Raw genomic sequence first — 21,359 nt, forward strand, 5'->3', positions numbered from 1 at the left:
CAATGTTTATTGACAAAAGCATTAAAACAAGCAAATATAACAATATTCTCCGGTCACTGGCAGATACTAGCTACAATTGTTCAAAGCAAATCTCTCATGTCAGCATTTGGCTTGTGTGTTATTGCAATTTCCTATGTTGAAACAACTGATCAGCAGTAACGTGTATAGTTTAGCGTTAATCTCAGGAGAACAGAATATTATAGCTTTGATCTTCACAAATCATGATCCTCTGTTGTGTGTCCCATCTGGTACTGGACAGCAGCTACCCCTGGAAGAAACGAATTAGACACTGTTAATCACTGTATAACGTTAACGTTTGCTTACCCAACACTACGTGCGATTGGTAAATACTGTAAATGCAGAGGTGGATAAACTATCCAGAGGAGTTGAACCCCCAGCTTGTTCCCCCTCATCTAACGTTAGCTAGATAACGCTATAGCTGGTAGATCATATGAGTATGCTTTGAGTCTGCCTCATCTCAAAGAGGTAACCTAGGTAAACAGAACTGCGTTTGTTTTCTGTCTACGTCCGAATCTGTGCAGCATGCAATACTGTTTAACGTTGTATAACGTTAACTTATGCTACTCTAGTCTAACGTCCTCCTGTAATGACAAATGGACATGTAGCTAGCGTTAATGTCATGCTATGCAATTAGCGTTACGTTAGAAAATAAGATTACCTCGATTTTGTGGAAGATGCAAGCGGCAGGCTGGTGACGCCGCGCGAGGTCTGGAGGAAATAATACTCTGGTTTTTCTTCGGGCTATTGTATTCACTGTGACAGCAATGGAGCAAGGCTAGCAATAGCAACTAACGTTAGCAACATTTGTTAGCCAAGCTAACGGCTAGCAGGGAAAATAACATGAACAAGATGGATGCCGTGGCGGAGGAAACCCTCCCCCGAGTCCCGTCCACGCTCACGCCCTTTCCTGTTTTCCCGGCTCCAGGTTTGAACAGATTTCCCACAATGCAACAGGAAAATCCATTCATCCAATCAAACGAAATCAAACAATATCGGGAAGTGAGCTTAATTTTGCCGTGTCAAAAACATATAGCTCAGTTGGTCCATATATTGTACTGTCCATGGTATACGTACACTTCCGGTCTGTATACGTACACTTAGTAGTAGTAGTACTTTATTGGCATATAGCAGTCCGTAGGCTGAATTAATTACCAATTTACAGGTTAAAAAGCAGACATCGACACAAGTTAAAAATTCAAAACAGCACATAACTAAAATGGGACTTCAGGCATAGACAAGAGCAAACTAAATCAACAGGACATGTTATGGGATAATATGTTGGTTCAGGAGTCTAGTCAGATATGGTATGGGAGAGTTCTGATGGCGGCGTGTTTTTGTGAGGGGATTGTTCAGTTTATGACAGTTCCGGGTTATACGGCCAGAGATCTGCAGACGTGTTGGGGGTAGCCAGTTGGCGAATTGGGAGGTTTGGAGGTTTTGGGCAAATGACAGACAGATCTGCTCACGTCGGGAAGCCAGGTCAGTGAGCCCTAGCTTTAACAGGGCGGTTGAGTAGTGGTCATAGTTGGGGCCGAGGATGATGCGACAGGCCCTCTTCTGTACCCGCTCCAATTGGGATGAAAGAGCTTGTGTGATGCCAGCATTCCAGATGGGGGCAGCATACTCCAGTAAAGGTCGTACATATCCAAGGTATATGGTTAGAAGGTCATCAGTGGAGACAGAAAAACGCCTGAGGCGCTTCAAGAAGAACAATTTCCTATTTGCATTTGATGTTATGGCATACACTTCCAGTCTGTATGTGTACACTTCCAGTCTGTATGTGTACGCTTCCAGTCTGTATGTGTACACTTCCGGTCTGTATGTGTACACTTCCAGTCTGTATGTGTACACTTCCAGTCTGTATGTGTACACTTCCAGTCTGTATGTGTACACTTCCGGTCTGTATGTGTACACTTCCAGTCTGTATGTGTACACTTCCAGTCTGTATGTGTACACTTCCAGTCTGTATGTGTACACTTCCAGTCTGTATGTGTACACTTCCAGTCTGTATGTGTACACTTCCAGTCTGTATGTGTACACTTCCAGTCTGTATGTGTACACTTCCAGTAGGGGTGTCACGGTACACAAAAGTCACGGTTCGGTACGTACCTCGGTTTTGGGGTCACGGTTCGGTACGAATACGGCACGGTACGAAAACGGGGGAAAAAAACAACAAATCCCAAATTCTGTTTTTTTCCCTTTGAATATGTCTGAATTCTGCTTTTTACGCTATTTTTACCATCAGAAATAGTGTCTAATATGTGGGAATGAATAAATGTCCACTATTTAATAAGATCTAGGCAATCCACACAAAAAGGTTTTACTCTAGAGCAGTGATTTTCAAAGTGTGGGGTGCGCCTCCCTCTCAGATGTCTGTATTCCAGCTGTTTGACAGGGCAAAGGCATTTCCCCCCACTTTAAATCTTTATTGTACACAAGTTTGTAAACAGAGCGCATGTGTGGAGTAGCCTAATACTCCCACCAACCCCTCCCCCTGTTGTATTTGTTTTATGTAGCATTTGCGTTTGATGTAAGCACTAATTTGGAATCCTATCGAAAAGCGGCCACTAGGCGGCAGTATTTCTTTAGTCAACGTCAAAATACCTACATGTTAAGTAGAAGAAGAATAAAACGGCAGAAGAAGAAAAACTTCTAAACCCTGTTGAAAGATACCCCCACTGTCTGACAGACAACGGGGTGGGTTTCACTTTCCCAGTAAGTACGGGAAAGAACCCTGTCAGCGCCTTAACGTTATTGGATGTGAGTTTTGTTTAGCATAATATGATTACGTTCGGTCATCTAATGGATTATTGGAACATGACAAGGAGTCGCTCTTCCTTGCTTGTCTGCATCCGCAGATGTCTGGTTGAGTCTGCTTGACCGCATCACTCATCCCACGCGATGTAAGTTGCTTGTTTACAAGTTAACAGCTTTGTCAGTGTTATGTAACGTTTAGCCGCAACGCGCAGCTATAAAGGACTTTGTCGCGGCTACGTAACGTTACATTGGCAAGCTTACCTCGTTGGCTTGATGTTGACAGAATTTGCAAAACAGCTTATCGCCACAAAACGTCCCATTCTGTGAACGCGGATTTCTATGGCCCTTGTGTTGTTTTGGTGTGTCTTCTTCTGTGGCGTTTAATTCAATTCAATTCAATGCCGTTCAAACAGCGTTTAGGTGCTTCTGGATTTGACGTATTCGTCGTGTCGTTTCACATACCGTGAAACGACGTACCGTGAGGCATGTACCGTAAACTCACGGGACGAATACATGTACCGTGACACCCCTAACTTCTAGTCTGTATGTGTACACTTCCAGTCTGTATACGTACACTTCCGGTCTGTACGCGTACAGACCGGATACTTTCTAGACCTACTCCTTCAAAAATAAAAGCAGTCAGTGCGAGCGAGGCAGGCGAGCACTGCAGCGGCCAAACACTGATGTTAGCACGCAAGCTAACGTTTGATAGCTCCCGGGGGACGGCTGGCTGTCTGTACCCCGGGAGCGGTGCTTAAGTGTGGGCCACTGGGCCAGCAAGGTCCAGCCAGTGGGTAACGTAGGTCCCTGGAGGACAAGGTCCTGGCGGGGCGGGGGTCTGTGCGTAGCCTGGGGAGGGGTGCTAATAGTGGGTAAGCAGTTGGGCAGATTCATGGAAGGTGGGTGGCGTGAGGGGGCTGTCCTGGGTCTCAGAGGCCGACCGTGGAGCTCATACGGGCAGTGGCGGGCAGTGGTGGCCCAATGGTTAGAGAAGCGAGCTTGTGACCGGAAGGTCGTCGGTTCAATCCCCGGGACCGGCAGGATAGACTCTGGTTGTACTGGTCAGCTTCCAGGTATGAATGTGTGTGTGAATGTGAACAGGGCACTCCTGAAAAAGAGAGCATTGCTCTCAGTGAGACTCCCCCTGTATAAATAAAGGTTAAAAAAAAATACTAGCGTGGGTAGGAACAGGATGGACGAGTTGCTAGCTAACGTTAGCTAGTAGCATAGCTAGCCGATTAACTAGCCAGATCAACCCCGGGAATGTGATCAATGTTGGGGGGAATTGTCTGTCAACATCGGGCATGAATCATGCAAACATTCAATCATCCTAAAGACACTAATGCACACAAGCATAGAATATCATAATACCTACGCCGATTTGAAAAGAAAAATATCAAGTCTTTTATTTTTTGAAGGAGTAGGTCTGTGCTCTGTACACGTACACTTCCGGCGGGAGAACGTACACGGTGGGCGGGGCGAGATGCAGATGGATGTATCTGGAAAAGGGGGGGTTCACCGTGACGTAACGCTGAATCAAATCGCCGATTTTGGAGGCCCCAAAAAAAGGAGGTTTGAACCCCTAGAGGGCACTCTCACTGCCTGAAAATGACACAGTGTACCAGGTAGAATTCTAACAGTTTAGTCTCAAATGTAGAGATTTTTCCTTCACACACCACCTCAAAAGCCATAATACAGTTGAAAGCTGAAAAAAAATTGTTTTAGGGGTTAGTCCTCCTTGAAGTGTGTGTGTGTGTGTGTGTGTGTGTGTGTGTGTGTGTGTGTGTGTGTGTGTGTGTGTGTGTGTGTGTGTGTGTGTGTGTGTGTGTGTGTGTGTGTGTGTACTAACCTTCTTCCTCCAGCAGTTTATTAAGAGTTGATGGTCTGAATCCTGAAGGGATCGCACCCATGGCAGAGAGCACATCAGTCGTATCAATCTGTCCATCACAATCACACACACACACACACACACACACACACACACACACACACACAGTGAAAACAATAAGAATTCTCAATGCAGTGCAGAACACTTGGTGCGTGGAGAGCGTCTCACCTCAGTCAGAGCCTTCCTGACAGTAGACCAGTTGGAATGGGAAGCAGTGCTGTTAGAGAGCAGAGAGGAATGGAAGCACTGACATTATTCAGAGAAAGCATCATTAAAACAACATCATCATCAATTTCAATCTAAATTAATTCCGTATTTTGATCACTTTTTGTTTCCTCCCAGTTTTCTCCCCAGTTGTACTCGGCCAATTCCACCTGTCTAAGTTGTCCCCGTCGTTGCTGCACCTCCTCTGCTGACCTGGGGCAAGTTGTAGACTAGTACATGCTTCCTCTGATACATGTGCAGTCGCTAGCTGCTTCTTTACACCGGACAGCGAGGTGTTTCACCGGCAGGATGTAGCAAATGGAGGGATCATGCTATTCCACCCCAACGACCAAAGGAGGCGCTAGTGCAGCAACCAGGACACGTACCCATATCCGGCTTCCCACCCGCAGACACGGCCAATTGTGCATGTATGGACATCCGACCAAGGCAACACGGGGCACGACAGTAGATCCTGTGTGTTTCTTATGTGTATTAGGGGTGGGCCATATGAAGATCTTAGATCGTTCACGATCAGAATGGCTCCACGATCTGCCTTTCCAGACAGATCGTTAGAATCGCACTACATGCAGTGCACATTCTATCTGTTGCATTTCTATGTCTGAAAGATGCTTCCAAAGTTTTCCTCCCCTCCCCCTTTTCACTTTGCAAAGCAGGACGACAACACGGAGGGGCAGTTAGTTTGAGAGAGACACACACACACACACACACACACTTAACCAGGGCTTGCCTTGACACGAAGAACCTCCCGTCATCCCGGGGACGTTAAAAATAGCGTCAGGGACGGTGAAAATTAATTTGGGGACGGAGCCGGACGATAGCCTAAGTAAACACACGCTCTGCTGGTTATGAACAGCGTTAAAAATGACATGCCACACACACACGCACACTAAACAGACATGCGGGCACTGGCAGAGAGACAAACAGGCAGATAGAGCGGAACTCATCGCGCAAAAAGTGTCTGAATCTCGGCTGCTCTTTGTGATAGTTTGAGTTTCATTTGCTTCAGTCGGAATTTGTCAGTTATTTTAAATGCGAGGACGCATTGCTCCTAATCTGCCCTCATCCTGCTGCCTCGTATTCTCAGGAGAGCGCGTTTCTGCTCCACCTTCTCTTTCCTTCCCCCCTGCCTCTCTCTCACTGCTCAACGCTGTGTGTGTGTGTGTGTGTGTGTGTGTGTGTGTGTGTGTGTGTGCTGAGCCACATGTCTCTGCTCTGTCCGTCAGTCTCTCTCTGTCTGTTAGTCTCTCTCTCTCTCCATTAAATTAGCAAATTGACAATTGACAAATGACAATCACGCAACTCAATCGCAGATAGCCAATATATTCGTCCCATCGCCCAACCCAAAATAACAGTGAACCAAGAGATAGATAGATAGAGTGTTTGCATGCTTGTGAACATTATTTTTTAGCACATGAATTATTGGAAACTCAGCGTAAATGAACGACATGAAAATATTTATAAAACAAATTGTATTTTAAATTTCCATGAGTTGTCTAGGTTTCTCATGGCCGTACGAACCCTGAAATTAGTTTGGTTGTACTTGTACTGTTCAGTAACTTGCAAAATAGTCTTAAAAACCAATATGAAAAAGAATTGTGATAAGATCGTGGATCGTGATCCTGCCTGAATAAATCGTGATATGATATTTTTGCCATATTGCCCACCCCTAATTCCACCCCAATGACCAAAGGAGGCGCTAGTGCAGCAACCAGGACACGTACCCTTATCCGGCTTCCCACCCGCATACACGGCCAATTGTGCATGTATGGACATCCGACCAAGGCAACACAGGGCGTGAACCTGCGACCCTCGTGTTGGTGCTGTATTTTTTATAACTAATATAGTCCTGGGATCCTTTAATTTGACCGCATCACTCAGAATAATCTGAAGGACAAAACTGGTCTAAGAACCTCTGGAAACAACACAGTCAAACCAAATCTCAGCAGATTCCAGTTTTTAAAACGGAGAACCTCACCTCCGTTTGTCTTGGTCCTCAGCCATGTCTTCACCATCCTGCTCCTCCTCTTCCTCGTCTGACTCCTCATCATCATTATCATCATCATCATCTTCATCTTCATCATTGTTGACACCAGAACCACTCTGAAATGTTTTGGGTACAGTGAGCGGTTTTAATCATCTAAGCCAGCGGTTCACAACCTTTCCCCACTCATGGCCCACTTGAAAATCTCAAAAATGTTCTCAGCCCACATTCAACTGTAAACAGTATGGAGGCCAAATAATGTGTTCTCAGCCCACATTCAACTGTAAACAGTATGGAGGCCAGATAATGTGTTCTCAGCCCACATTCAACTGTAAACAGTATGGGGGCCAAATAATGTGTTCTCAGCCCACATTCAACTGTAAACAGTATGGAGGCCAGATAATGTGTTCTCAGCCCACATTCAACTGTAAACAGTATGGAGGCCAAATAATGTGTTCTCAGCCCACATTCAACTGTAAACAGTATGGAGGCCAGATAATGTGTTCTCAGCCCACATTCAACTGTAAACAGTATGGAGGCCAGATAATGTGTTCTCAGCCCACATTCAACTGTAAACAGTATGGAGGCCAAATAATGTGTTCTCAGCCCACATTCAACTGTAAACAGTATGGGGGCCAAATCATGTGTTCTCAGCCCACATTCAACTGTAAACAGTATGGAGGCCAAATCATGTGTTCTCAGCCCACATTCAACTGTAAACAATATGGGGGCCAAATAATGTGTTCTCAGCCCACATTCAACTGTAAACAGTATGGAGGCCAAATAATGTGTTCTCAGCCCACATTCAACTGTAAACAGTATGGAGGCCAAATCATGTGTTCTCAGCCCACATTCAACTGTAAACAGTATGGGGCATCCATTCTATTCTAAAGCATGCCACCCGTGCTCTTTCTCTTTCCCCCTTCCCCTGCTCCTTCCCCACCTCCTCTCCTCCCCAACATTTCCCATTCCCTCCCCACCTCATCACCATCCTGCTCTCTCCTCTCTCACATTCTCCCTGCTCTCCCTCCCCACCTCCTCCCTTTCCTGATCTCTCCTCCCCCACTATTCTACCCCCCCCCCCCCCCCCCCGATTTTTTATCCCATTTTATCCCCCATTAGTGCTCATTTGATCTCTCAATCCTGGTTGCTACTCCATCCTCTGCCGATCTGGGGAGAGCCGAGACTGGCTCCATGCTTCCTCCGAGACATGGGCAGTCAGTCAGCCGCTTCTTTTCACCTGACAGAGGAAGCTTCACCGGTAGGACATAGCACGTGGGAGGTTCACGCTATTCCAACCAGTTCCCCTCCCTCTAAACAGGCGCCCTTAACGACCAGAGGAGGAACCACATTAGCAACCAGGATATTGCATGTTTTTGTGAAGGGGGTTCCTATATGAAGGAAACCCCCGGGAGGCACGGGGAGAACATGCAAACTCCACACAGAAAGGCCCTTTTGCCGACCCCACCCGGGCGGTGGGCACTCGAGGACATGCGGACGGGCACGCATTCCTTCAGCGTTCACCTCGTCCCCAGGTGGGAATCGAACCCACAACCTTCGAGCTGTGAGGCGATAGTGCTTACCACTCCTCCCCCACTATTCTAAAGCATGGCACCCATTCTACCCTAAAGCATTCTATTCTATATTTCTATATTTTCTATATTTTCAAATTAATAACTCATTAACTCAAATCAACTCTCAATAACTGTCAAACTAGATGAATGATGAATAGTTTGACAGTTATTGAGAGTTGATTTGAGTTAATGAGTTATTAATTTGAGTTAGTGTGGACCAGTGATGTCACTGGTCCACACTTTAACACTCAATAACTGTCAAATTAAATGACAGACTTCAAAACAGTTTACAGTTTTCTGATATACTACTGGTGTTCTAATGATACAAAGCTGGTTGAAAATGGGCAGAGTGTTCCTTTAACCCAACTAACTTAACCTAACTAACTATCCGGTGTGCACAACACTGTCAGCCTAAACTCCGGCTGACACCCGAAAAACCTACAATCCGCTACAGAAAAATGTATATTGTTTGTTTATTAACACATTCACTGCCAGCCTTTTTTTTTTTACTGTAGGTAGGTTCTGCCAGAGGTTTTTTTTGAGGATTCTGGCTCATTTTACAAGAGCCGAGGATTATTTTCTGCTTGGAGTTTGCGAACACAAAGTTCACAAAAGTACTAATAGAATGTGTGCTTTCTCTGTCTAAAAGAGTTAGTTTGTAGAGTTAGTAGTTATGTAGATATTAGCCGTTGAGTACAGCATGGTTTCAGCGTCTGAGAGTGAAAGCTGAGATAATCGCAGTTTTGTGAAATTCAATCAAACAGGCAGAACAGTCACTTTAATCATTTATTTTTGGCATCAGTGAGAGATCAGACATCTAAACAATATAGTTCTGAACGCCCTCTCCTTCAAACTCCTCCCTCCGTGGGCGTGTCTGGTGGCTTTCAGCCTGCGTTTGTCACAAGCGAGTGTTCTGCTGCTGCTGCTGCTGCTGCGAGTTTGAGCAGCCTCCCTCCCTGGCAGCGAGTGTGGATAGGGCTCACTTGTTTCTTGGGTTTGAGAGCTTTGATGAAGCTTTGTGCGATTCTAGGCTTTATGCTGCGTGTTTCAAACTGTGTTTTCCACCCAGTCTATTTTTGGAATCCCCCACCGCCAGCTCCCAGCGCGATAATGCGCGAAAGTGAAAGCGTTTTCGCCAATCCATTTTACAGTAGAGAATGGTTTCCTCGCGCGTTACCCTACAGTTTTGGCTCTGCTTTTCCTAGTGTGGAGAGCACTGTCGCCACTTAGTGGGTCCGTGGAATGGGTTGTACACGTTCGCTGACTCCAATATTTTTATAGGAGACGTGGGGAGCGTTGATCCACGTCCCACCGTCAAAAAAAAAAAAATCGTGTGAACGCAGTGAACGTGTTAACTCATTCATGGCCAGTTTAGGACTGCCAATATTTAGCACAGGCCAAAGATTTTCATAATTGTTGGTCATCTTTCAAGACCCACAGTAAATTATCTATTAGCACCAAAGTGATTTGCAATACCTCAAAATGAAGATGTACGTCTCTGGGTTCACCAGAAAAAAAAAGTGAGCTTTTAGCATGTTCTGTACTCTTACTTATAGCCATTTATATACACCCTGTTTTCACCAAAAAGGTCTCTCTGAGAAGAGAAACAGCAGAAAAGGCCATTTTTGTAAAAGACACAATCTCAGGCAGAACTCGCTCTCAATTCTTTTATTTTGAACTGTATTGACATCAGACATGTAAATATTATTCGTTATGACACAAATGACAAAAAAAAAATATATATATATATATATATATATACATGAAGTGCTTTTTTTACATTCAACAATACAGTTTACTCAGTGTGAGTGAGTGTGAATGTGTGTGTGTGTGTGTCTCTTTACATTACATTACATTTCGTCATTTAGCAGACCTAAATGACCGTCCTGACCGTCCTGACCTCATTCTGAGATGTGGGCTCACAATCGGCTCCTCATCTGAAATAAAAGCAACATATCCTCAGTAAACTATATAATCACATTTAGTACAGAGACAGTGTAGTCGTGTACTAGTGTCTCAGTAAACTATACGATCATAGAATGCAGAGATCAGTGTAGTCTCTCTCACACACACACACACACACACACACACACACACACTCCTTACCGCGAGATCATCCGGGTCCTGTCGCATTGGAGTCCAGTCTTCCTCGCCCTCGACAGGAAAGTGGCCGTGCTGCTTGGCTCTGTGTGAAAGCAATTTCTGTGGCGAGGCTGCTGTTCTCCTCCTGCTCACAAAGTTGTGACTCCGTCTCGTCTCTTTCGGGGTGGCACACAGGAACGGGGTCCAGGGACCAGGATCGATCATGTTGGTCACGGGTTTGACTACCGCGAACAACTGATCGATGTCCGCTGCCCTGCAGCAAGCCGACCAGCTCGTGCAGCGCGCCGAGGGGCGTTTCAATGGCGTTTCTCCTCTCTGCAACAAGGAAGCGCGTTTCTCTGTTTTCTGTTTTTCCTCCTGCTCATTTCAAAACAACAGCTGCGGTATGTGTTTGATCGCGTGTTGTCGGCTTGGCTTTGAGGGTAGGGACCTGATAACATGTCACAGGCTGGGGAAGTCTTTGAACTACGCGCTGCACTAATAAAAACAAAAACACGTCAAACACGTCTTTGGCGTGGATGGCTATTCCTGATAACACGTCAAAGACGTCTTTGGCGGTGAATGAGTTAACTGGCCCCTCGCCTTCTATCATTTCACGAAAGTGGCAAAGCAAGTTGAGTATCCCTGACCTATAGGGAGAAATTTAGTTTGTCATTGTAAACCCACAGCACAGTAATGATGACATGTTCTTCATAGATCTAGCCTTTTAATTTTGCTCTTAAGCTTTCTCAAAGTACACCAAATTCATGCATTTTACTTTAAAATGTTTAGAAAAATCTCGCGGGGGGCATGCCCCCGCACCCCCCTAGGGGGTCTGCGGTCCCCCACCACAAATTCTCAAAATCCTGTGGGAAACACTGCTATAAGTGACTGGGCAGTGTAATAGTATGACTAGAAGTGACTGGGCAGTGTAATAGTAGGACTAGAAGTGACTGGGCAGTGTAATCGTATGACTAGAAGTGACTGGGCAGTGTAATAGTATGACTAGAAGTGACTGGGCAGTGTAATCGTATGACTAGAAGTGACTGGGCAGTGTAATAGTATGACTATAAGTGACTGGGCAGTGTAATAGTATGACTAGAAGTGACTGGGCAGTGTAATAGTATGACTAGAAGTGACTGGGCAGTGTAATTGTATGACTAGAAGTGACTGGGCAGTGTAATAGTATGACTAGAAGTGACTGGGCAGTGTAATCGTATGACTAGAAGTGACTGGGCAGTGTAATAGTATGACTATAAGTGACTGGGCAGTGTAATAGTATGACTAGAAGTGACTGGGCAGTGTATTAGTATGACTATAAGTGACTGGGCAGTGGAGAAGAGGGCAGTGACAGCTGGAGGAGTGAAAATCAATGAAATAAACTGGTGTCATCAGTGTCATCTTGAGACACAAAATGGCTGGTTGACTGGTTGTGTACCTTCAGGTAGGTTTTAGGGACGACTCCTCTGTTGCCTTTAGTGTCCTGCGCCAGCCACCATCCATCTGCCGTCTTCCTGATGATCCTCAGCACCGTGCCCCTCTGAAACACAGGGCAACAAACCAGTTTGTGTGACTTCTCCCGCATTATAACTTACAAATCTGCAGGAATTGACAAAAATATGCGCGATTCTCGCAATCCTGCGCCAAATTTTAAGCCCCGGGAAGCAGCACTTCACTGAAGCTTCAAGCAGGAGCCTTGCCATTCACACCAGAAGCATTCTCTTTTCCTCAACGCTTCGCTCGGCGCTGCCCTCCCCCTGCTCACAACTTGCATTGACTTCGTGCCTGGCAGCTCGGGTGCAGCGCGCTTGAAAAATAGAACAGAAGCTGAAACTATCGCTGCAGCCCGCGTGCTGGTGTGATCGGTCTCGCCTCTTCACAAGGACGCTGAAATGAAACTGCCTCCATGCTGCGTAGCTTCAGCATTGCTTCAGCATAGCTTCGGCGTATGGTGTGTCCGGGCCCTAAGGATTAGATGTGGAATATTTTGCATTTCATCATTTATACAAAGTTGCTCCTTTGACTTGCAGAATGCACAACTGTTCTATTCCAATCACTTAACTTTCTGCATTTCTCCTGCTTATTTATGAACCTTGTTACATTGAGAAATTCCATCAGCCTGTTTGATGGACAGGAAAGCTTTCAGAATTAATATCTGACTTGTATAAATGGATTACCAACCTTTTTTGATTTGTGATGCCACATTGACGTCACAAAAATCTAGGGACCCCAGAATTTCACTACATTGGTAATATCATAAGTATCATCATCAGTGACATCATCAATTGGGGTCGCGACCCCAAGGTTGGGGACCACTGGTCTAGGGGTTGATCTTCACCACAGACCAAACAGTGGCTGAAGATAAAGGTGTGCAGTTGCCTTGCGTGAGTCCTATCAGCCCAGAGCCATAGAGATATAAGAGTTGTGTCATCTCCATTCACTCCAATGGACCAGTTGATTTGTTGTATTTGTTTGACCTCGCCATAGTTCCTGGAAGTAAGTTTCTGTATTAACACATTGAGTGCCAGCGACGCCATATGGCGTCATTAGAAATTTACCGTAGAGTGCCAGCGACGCCAAATGGCGTCAATAACTCGAAATTGTTTTTTTGACGGGGGGGTGTCGATCTCAGCTTCTTACATCGCCTCTTACAATATGAGAGCTATTGAATGTGTCTAACCTATTTTACAGAACCCTTAGGTGGCGACAGCGCACTCCAGATGAGAGAAAGTATAGTTAAACACACAGAAGAAGTCATTGTGGAAAAGGAAATCGCATCGCATCCGTCCGTATGCAGCTGCTTCATTGAAGCATAACGTAGCTGTGCCCCTGCAGCAGCCAATCTGCTGTCACAATTGAGCACCTCGTGTCTGCTGCAACAGCCCATTCGCATGATCAGCCGTGGATTTGTTATTATTCTCAACTGGAAGCATGGGAGCTGGTACACGCGGCTGTAAAAAAGCTGGATCTAGCGGACTTTTTCAGTGCTGAGCACACGCAGAGCAAACAGCAGAGCCGAGCAGAGCAGAGAGACACTCCTCCCACAACGGGGGGGGGGGGGGAGGAGGAGGGGGGGAGGTGGGGCACGCAGGACACTACAGCATACAACAGACCCAGGCAGCTGCAGCATTACTAGGGATGCACCGATCCACTTTTTTCACTTCCGATCCGATTCCGATACCTGAATTTGGATATCTGCCGATACCGATATTATGCCGATACCAATATTTTTCTTGAATATACAGTATAGGCAAAGATTTGGCCAATTAAAGTTTTTTTTTTAAATATACCTTGCAAAAAGCAGACAAAATTAAGAAAATATACAAGGCAAAGAAGGATACTATTATACATTATTACACAAATTACGGCCAGCTGTGTGCTGGAATTGCAAAAAAAAAAAAAAAAAAAAAATCCAATTCCGATCCGATCCGATCCGTGAATTAGTGCCATATCGGCACCCGATACCGATATTGGATCGGATCGGCCCCATCCCTAAGCATTACATCAGAAAATATTAGCAATGAGTCAATGATGTGCTTGAAATGCTTCCTTTCACAAAAGGGTCATTATCTCAGCTCGTAGAAAAAAAGGGCTGTTTTTGGTCTAATCAAGCTATCTTCTCCGGCTCATAACTAAAGAACGGAAAATGGGATCAATAAACTTTTTTTTGCATGTGATAGAAGAGAGTCTCATCGTTATTTGTGCGTGTTCAGTGTTTACATAGTAATTATTAAAGAAATTATATGACTGTTTTAAAATGCATTGCGGCCTATGTGGCACAGTACAGCACCTTTTGCCCAAGGGCCGTGGCACTCAAAGTGTTAAGCAGCAGTGTAGAGTTGCAGCAGAATGGGCCGTTTGTGAGGTACTTTGAAAGGGTTTAAAGACGTTTAAAGAATCAAATTGTATATTATCAGCTTTATTTGATGCATTCAAGCGTACTTCCTGGAACTGTTCCCCCACACACACTAATAGCTATGTGAGTCACGTGTCTATCATTTTGGACATCAGTTGGCACCACTCTCTCTTTAGCTCACTCACTCTGTATCAGCCTAGATTTCAGAATGATTATACTAGGACTAGAACTGTGGAAACACTGTTTGAAGGGCATGAGCGCCCTCTGCTGGTTGAAGTCAAGATGATGGACAACATTTTTAAGACCAAATAAAAAGGCCAGGATGAAAGAAAATGTCCTCCGTTCAATTGATCAAGTGAGAAACTTTAGGACAGCACGGCGGCAGCTAGACATACATGCTCCAATGTCAGCTTGATGAGGGGGTCCAGGGGAGTCCCCAGCAAAATGAGTCAATGGTGTGAATTCACTAGGATTTCAATGAGTAGAAGTTAGCCCAAGGAGAGAATGTAGTGCATATACTTGGTCATAGCTTTCACTCGCTCCTGTTATCTCCCCATCGACATTACATTACATTATATTATATTATATTATTATATTATATTATATTATATCATATTATATCATATTATATCATATTATATTATATTATATTATATTATAATATATTATATTATATCATATTATATCATATTATATTATATTATATCATATTATATCATATTATATTATTTTATATTATATTATATCATATTATATCATATTATATCATATCATATCATATCATATCATATTATATTATATTATATTATAATCATATTATATCACATTACATTATATTACATTACATTACATTACATTACATTATATTATATTACATTTTCGGGGAGCTGCACGCCGGCAGGTTCGCCAGCTGCAGCGTGACAGCTTGACACCCGACCATGAGTTCCGCTTAACAAATAAGCAATTTATTTTGCAGTCATGCAAACACATTGAAGAGTGCCTTTTTGTCTCTTTTATTTATTTTTTACAGAAAACCTCTTTTTCATGATTATTCGAGAAGATGGAAAATTAGACCTGGTTATAAGAAGCCATTTTATAGAAATAGTGAAAGGGGCCTTAGTAGTAAAAGATTAGCGAGATGGTAACACTTTATTTGGATAGTCCACCTACACAGAGTCTACAGAGTATAGTAACAGTTTATTAGTTGAGATTGGGCCTGCACGATATGAGGAAAATCTGCGATGTGCGATAACATTGTTCAATATAGCGATGACGATACGACTTGCGATAAATAAACAGATATTAAAGCATGCATATTAGCTATACAGTTCCTATGTCTTTCTGCTTTAATAATGCTAATATAGACCCCAAACATAGCCTATGCCCACTGAATAAAGAAATGAAATACACACTGACTCTAGCTGAAACTACACACAGCGTGTTTGGGCTTTGGCAGAGGGGCGGAGCGCACTGTTGCAAGGGAAAGGTGTACGCTGGATTTACAACACAAGACAAAATGATCCGATGCTGAGTGGGAATGCATGACGCGTGTAAATAAAACCACTTTTGTTATTCATTGCGTTTCAGGCAGTCTTTGCGATGTGTTTATTGCGCATGTTCATATTGCGATGACGATGAAAATACGATTAATTGTGCAGCCCTAGTTGAGATTCAACAATTCAACTGTTTGTCTTTGTCTGTAGATGTTGTATGAAAAGCTTATTAGTTTACATTTAACAAACAGATTCTGTTTCTTCCTGTTCCACACACCTGAACCTAGTGTAACATGTATGTTCATCAATTGTCACATAGACTCTATAGATAATCTGCTTAGAGTTTCAGCCCGACGGGACCCGACTCAGCACGACGGGCTCGGGCTTCAACTTACTCTGGTCGGGTCGGGTGGGGTTTGAATTTTCAGGCCCGGTGAGAACTCTAAATCTGTTGAACAGTTGAATTGTTGAATGTGAACTACAACTAATAAGCGGTTGAAATGTGACAAATACTCTGTAGATGATTATTAGATGTTACCGATGAGTTCATGTCATTGAAGACTAAATCCTAATATTGTTTGTATGAATGTGATCATTTATTTATCGCTTCTTCTGCCATGTTGCTCCATGTGCAGGAAATGATGAACCATCACGATGCCTTGTGGGCCGAATGCTGCCCTCGCAGGGGAGATCTCGGGAAACAGGAAGTAACTCACCTGAACAGAAAGATCTCCTTCCTGTTCTCCTCTGAAGTCGCTGAGTGCTGTGTAGATACGAGGGTCAGACTGAGAAGGCGGCTTCACTGCTCTCTTCTCATCTTCATCATTGACGTCACCGTCGTCATCGTCACTGTCATCGTCGTCATCGTCGTCATCTTCCTCGCTGTCTTCCTTGGAGGTGTGACTGTGGATCAAAACAAAGCATGTGGAAAAAGAGCCACACCGTCTTAACACGACTTTGCAATGTTAATTAACCAGACGAGCGTCCGGCTAGTACACCGGTAGATTCCTCGTATAGCAACACAAGGGTCGCAGGTTCGAGCCCCTGTGTTACCTCCAGTTTGTCGGGCGTACATACATTATTTTGTATTGCCCTTTGTATCATGACTTATGAGAGATACTATTTAAAAAAGTTCACTCCCCTGAGTTAAACCTGTTAGATTTTGAAGAAGGTGCCATACTTGAATTTCTCTTTGACAACATCTTTGCTTTTTCCGAATATATCTCTCATGCGTGGGATAGGAGGAAAAAGATGACATATGATAGATAATTCATATATTTTACTTAATATACATTGTAGTTAAATCTGTGTTTTGCTGCTGATGCCGCGTGTGCTGTGTGTGTGTTTGTACGGTTTTGTATTGTTCATGCACCGTAATAGATATGGAAATAACTGTATGTTGATGTGTCTGATAATCCCATGTGGGATGGGTCATGTAAATTGTCCTGACACGTAAATAAAATTTTCATTCATTCATTCATTCATTCATTCATACAGGCACAATTGGCCGTGTCTGCGGGTGGGAAGCCGGATTCAGGATATGAGTCCTGGTCGCTGCACTAGTGCCTCCTCTGGTCGGTTCGGGGAGCCTATTCCAGGAGGAGGATAACGTAATCCTCCCAAGCGCTACGTCCTGCCGGTGAAACTCCTCCTTCAACAAACCATGGTAATACTTAAAGCATATTTGAACATTTGAAGGCAAACTGTTACGTTACGTTTCTGCTGACATATTCACCTTATGTAGCCACGCCCATTTGACCCGGTTGTGTGGTCGTGTGACGACTTCTGGCAAAAAAAGAAAGAAAAAGGCTGGCTGCTCCAATAGCATCTAACTCTGAATTAACTAATAATTTAGCCAATTGTATGTAACATACCAAATAAAAGCAAACGGCAATGTCTAAGAATGCAATGCCATGTAACTGGCTCGTTAATTCTCGCATTCCAGGGAATTACGTTAACATCTGCAGGTCTTATAGATGTAAGTGGCTCGAGCTGCACTCGGAGGAGAGAAAACCATCTGAAGCTTTCTTTGTTGGAGTCCAGGTATGTTTTACAAGAAAGTGCCCGTCATTGTCGATGATAACGTTATCTGACCTGGCTAACAGTGGATACTCCACTTGCTTGCTGTGTACCGAGCTCAAAGTAGTAGGCTACATTCTTTGTTTTACCCCCTGCACTGTCCGCTACAAGAACAACTCTCTTATTTGACGTTCTTTTATATTTCGCGCCGTGACCACCGGAAGTGTTAAAACAACCCGGAATAATTTGGCCCACTCCCGCGTCTGAACATAAGCTGAATACAACACACTTATTTTGTTGCATGTTCTTGAAACTAATAATAACATATTTTGTCATATCGTCAAGAATATGGTTATGGCAGAAATAGCCTGAAATATGGTGATATTATTTCAGGGCCATATGGCCCACCCCTACCGTGCAGCAGCGCTGGGTCCTGGAGGTGAAAGCTCCAGAGAGAGGCTGTGGAGATGCTCCATGAGGCCCTGCAGTCGTCTCTCCTCCTCCTGCTTCCTCTGCTCGTAGTTCCCCACCGGAGCCGGCTCATCGGCCTGACGGCAACACAGACAGCAGGTTATTGTTTCAGTTTAGGTTAAGAGTCAGCTTTGATCAGACACAACACAATATAGTAGGGTTACATCAAACTGTCTGGAAAAGACCAAAGAAAACAGGTCATATTAGTTGTTTGTCATTTTTGTGATGCAGAACTTGAGGCTCATTCTACTGCTGAACTCTTTACAGCTTATTTAGGCTTCAAGGAGAACTTCTGGGCGTCCTGGTGGCTCACCTGGTAGAACGCGCACCACAAAGGCTGTTCTTCACGTGTCCGACCCGGGTTCAAATCCAACCCGTGGTCGTTTGCCACATGTCATCCTCTCTCTCTCCCCACCTTTCCTGTCTGCCTACTGTCCTATCTGATCAAGACAAAATACCCCCAAAAATAATCTTAGAAAAAAGGAGAACAACACTGATTTGTTTTGCACATGATCTCACACATATCCCAAAACTGTAAACAATTTGCAGGCGTTCATTTAGTTTGACAGTTATTGAGAGTTGATTTGAATTCATTTAGTTTGACAGTTATTGAGAGTTGATTTGAATTCATCTAGTTTGACAGTTATTGAGAGTTGATTTGAATTCATTTAGTTTGACAGTTACTGAGAGTTGATTTTAATTCAGTTTTCAGATATGTTTGAGATCATGTGCAAATAAATCAGCGTTTTTTTCTCCGGTGACGTCCTTTAAGTGTAATCTAAAAGTATGACAGTATGGCACTAACCTTGGTCAGCTTCTTCAGTGTTCCCATCATCTTCTGAACCGAGGTCTGCAATTCTCGACACCTGTTTGTTAAGTGGACACATTGTCATGCACATCACATGTTCTGTTTGTTAACTGGACACATTGTCTGTCTGTCTGTCTGTCTGTCTATCTGTCTGTCTGTCTGTCTGCCTGCCTGTCTGTCTGTCTGTCTGCCTGTCTGTCTGCCTGTCTGTCTGTCTGTCTGTCTGTCTGTCTGTCTGTCTGCCTGTCTGTCTGTCTGTCTGTCTGCCTGTCTGTCTGCCTGTCTGTCTGTCTGTCTGTCTGTCTGTCTGTCTGTCTGTCTGTCTGTCTGCCTGCCTGTCTGCCTGCCTGTCTGTCTGTCTGTCTGTCTGACTGCCTGTCTGACTGCCTGTCTGTCTGTCTGTCTGTCTGTCTGTCTGTCTGTCTGTCTGTCTGCCTGTCTGTCTGTCTGTCTGTCTGTCTGTCTGCCTGCCTGTCTGTCTGTCTGCCTGTCTGTCTGCCTGTCTGTCTGTTTACCTGTGAAACGCCTCTTCAGTGGCTCCACACCGACTCTTCTGCACATCCTGCAGCAGACTGTCAACCTGGGTTAGAGAAACAGCCCAGAGCAGAGGTGGCCATTCGAGTCAAATGACTAGTACACACAGTTTAAAGACAAGCTGAAATGGGTCTTTGTGACGTATTCCCACTGAAACAGGCTAGAGAGGCAGGACATAGCCTGTGATCCACATTATGGATCCCACTCGATTTGGGGCAGAACAAGCCGGCACCGCTCCGCACTGCAAAATTATGTATTTTACCGGACAAATCTGAAAGCTACCGGTCACGTTTCAATAAGTCTGTGTACAAACACAATATGATGTAAATACAGCGCTGTGGAGTGCGTAGACGCTGGCTGGCTCACTGCGCGAGCCTCGGAGCAGAGGACCGGGAGGGTGCCTCCGGGCGGATAGCCGTTTCCAAGCCAAAGCAGAGTGCTGCTTGCTGGCTTGGAGCATCCAACCAGCCACAGTAAGAGCCGCGGTAAATAACAATATTCCTGGAATGCGAGTGTAACAAGCCAGCTACATGTCCTTTGCATTCTACATTAAATGAAGATATTACTGTTAATTTTATTTTGTATGTTACATACTTATTGGCCAAGTATTAACAATTATGGGCTGGAAAAGTCTGCCGAGGTGGGGTAAATTACTGGCTTCCGTAGGAGGACTATCATATCTTCGGTCTGCAATCGGACGTCTGAGACCGGTAGGAGAGCGTTTTGAACAGCCTTCCCCCTTTATTGCCTATTGGAACGCTATGTGCATGAGTATATTAAATATAATATACAGAGTACAGTAGTAGGGTCACTTCTGGGGCTAGGTTTCTGGTGACTCGGGACTCGACTGTGATGATTCTAGTCTTGAGAAAATATCTTGGTTGTGTAAATGACTTTGATTCAAAGTGATTTGATTTGTCCCAGCAGACGATTTAATTTAAATTCTGTTTTCTGAATTTGTATATGGAATGATTGAATTTGTTGAAGTTCAAACCAATTTGATAACAAAAACATAGCACTTGTGTTTTGATCCTTTTTTTAAACGTTTAAAAGTCTAAGAAATTGAGTTTTCTTTCATATATTGAATTGAATGATACTGGGCTGTTGAATTGCTCTGACTTGACTTGCTGTTCTATCTGGATACGTGTGTGCATAGTACCTCTCCTATCTGGTACGCGTGATGACAGGATCTACTACACAAACTTTGTTTCAGTTCAGCCGCCTGTAACGTTACATGGTACCTTTCATTTCCTGGTGTCGACAGAACATCACAGTGAAATACAGAAGCGTGGTACAAAGGAACTCACACACAGCACAGCTCGTAGATCAAGACTCAAGCGACTGCATTCAGCCTAGCCTGGTAACCAGCCCCAATGAAAGTGCTGAATGAAGAGTAGGTGCTGCTGACAACTGCGATTCATATGGAGCTGGATACCAGGCTACATTCAACCTAGCCTCAACGACAGACTCATCAGTCATTCTGATGAGTCTCGCGTTGAGGCTACATTCAACCATAGTTTACTAACAAACCTGTCGTTTGATGTCGTCCGTGTCTCTCTGGACAAGTTGCAAAGGTCCTTTTCGTTTTGGAGGCATTTGCACAAAGATAAACAGCCCACATGTGCAGCTCTGCAGATGCTGCTACTCCAT

The 21,359-nt window shown here is 44.2% G+C and overlaps 1 protein-coding gene across 1 annotated transcript in view; it reads right to left on the reverse strand.

Moving 5' to 3' along the window:
- The window catches only part of LOC310789169 (nephrocystin-1-like), a gene marked incomplete at its 5' end in the record, with an annotated part of 67,403 nt that overhangs the window by 35,858 nt on the left and 10,186 nt on the right, over positions 1-21,359 (reverse strand). Inside the window, 8 exons of the mRNA XM_083650759.1 lie at positions 4,628-4,715; positions 4,835-4,883; positions 6,867-6,991; positions 11,967-12,068; positions 16,594-16,780; positions 18,311-18,444; positions 19,173-19,233; positions 19,691-19,755. Of these exons, the coding sequence (XP_083506885.1) occupies positions 4,628-4,715; positions 4,835-4,883; positions 6,867-6,991; positions 11,967-12,068; positions 16,594-16,780; positions 18,311-18,444; positions 19,173-19,233; positions 19,691-19,755 (811 nt within the window). The remainder of the gene's footprint in view (positions 1-4,627; positions 4,716-4,834; positions 4,884-6,866; positions 6,992-11,966; positions 12,069-16,593; positions 16,781-18,310; positions 18,445-19,172; positions 19,234-19,690; positions 19,756-21,359) is intronic.

This window comes from Poromitra crassiceps (genome assembly GCF_964638095.1).
Source record: "Poromitra crassiceps genome assembly, chromosome: 14".
Lineage (NCBI taxonomy): Eukaryota > Metazoa > Chordata > Actinopteri > Beryciformes > Melamphaidae > Poromitra > Poromitra crassiceps.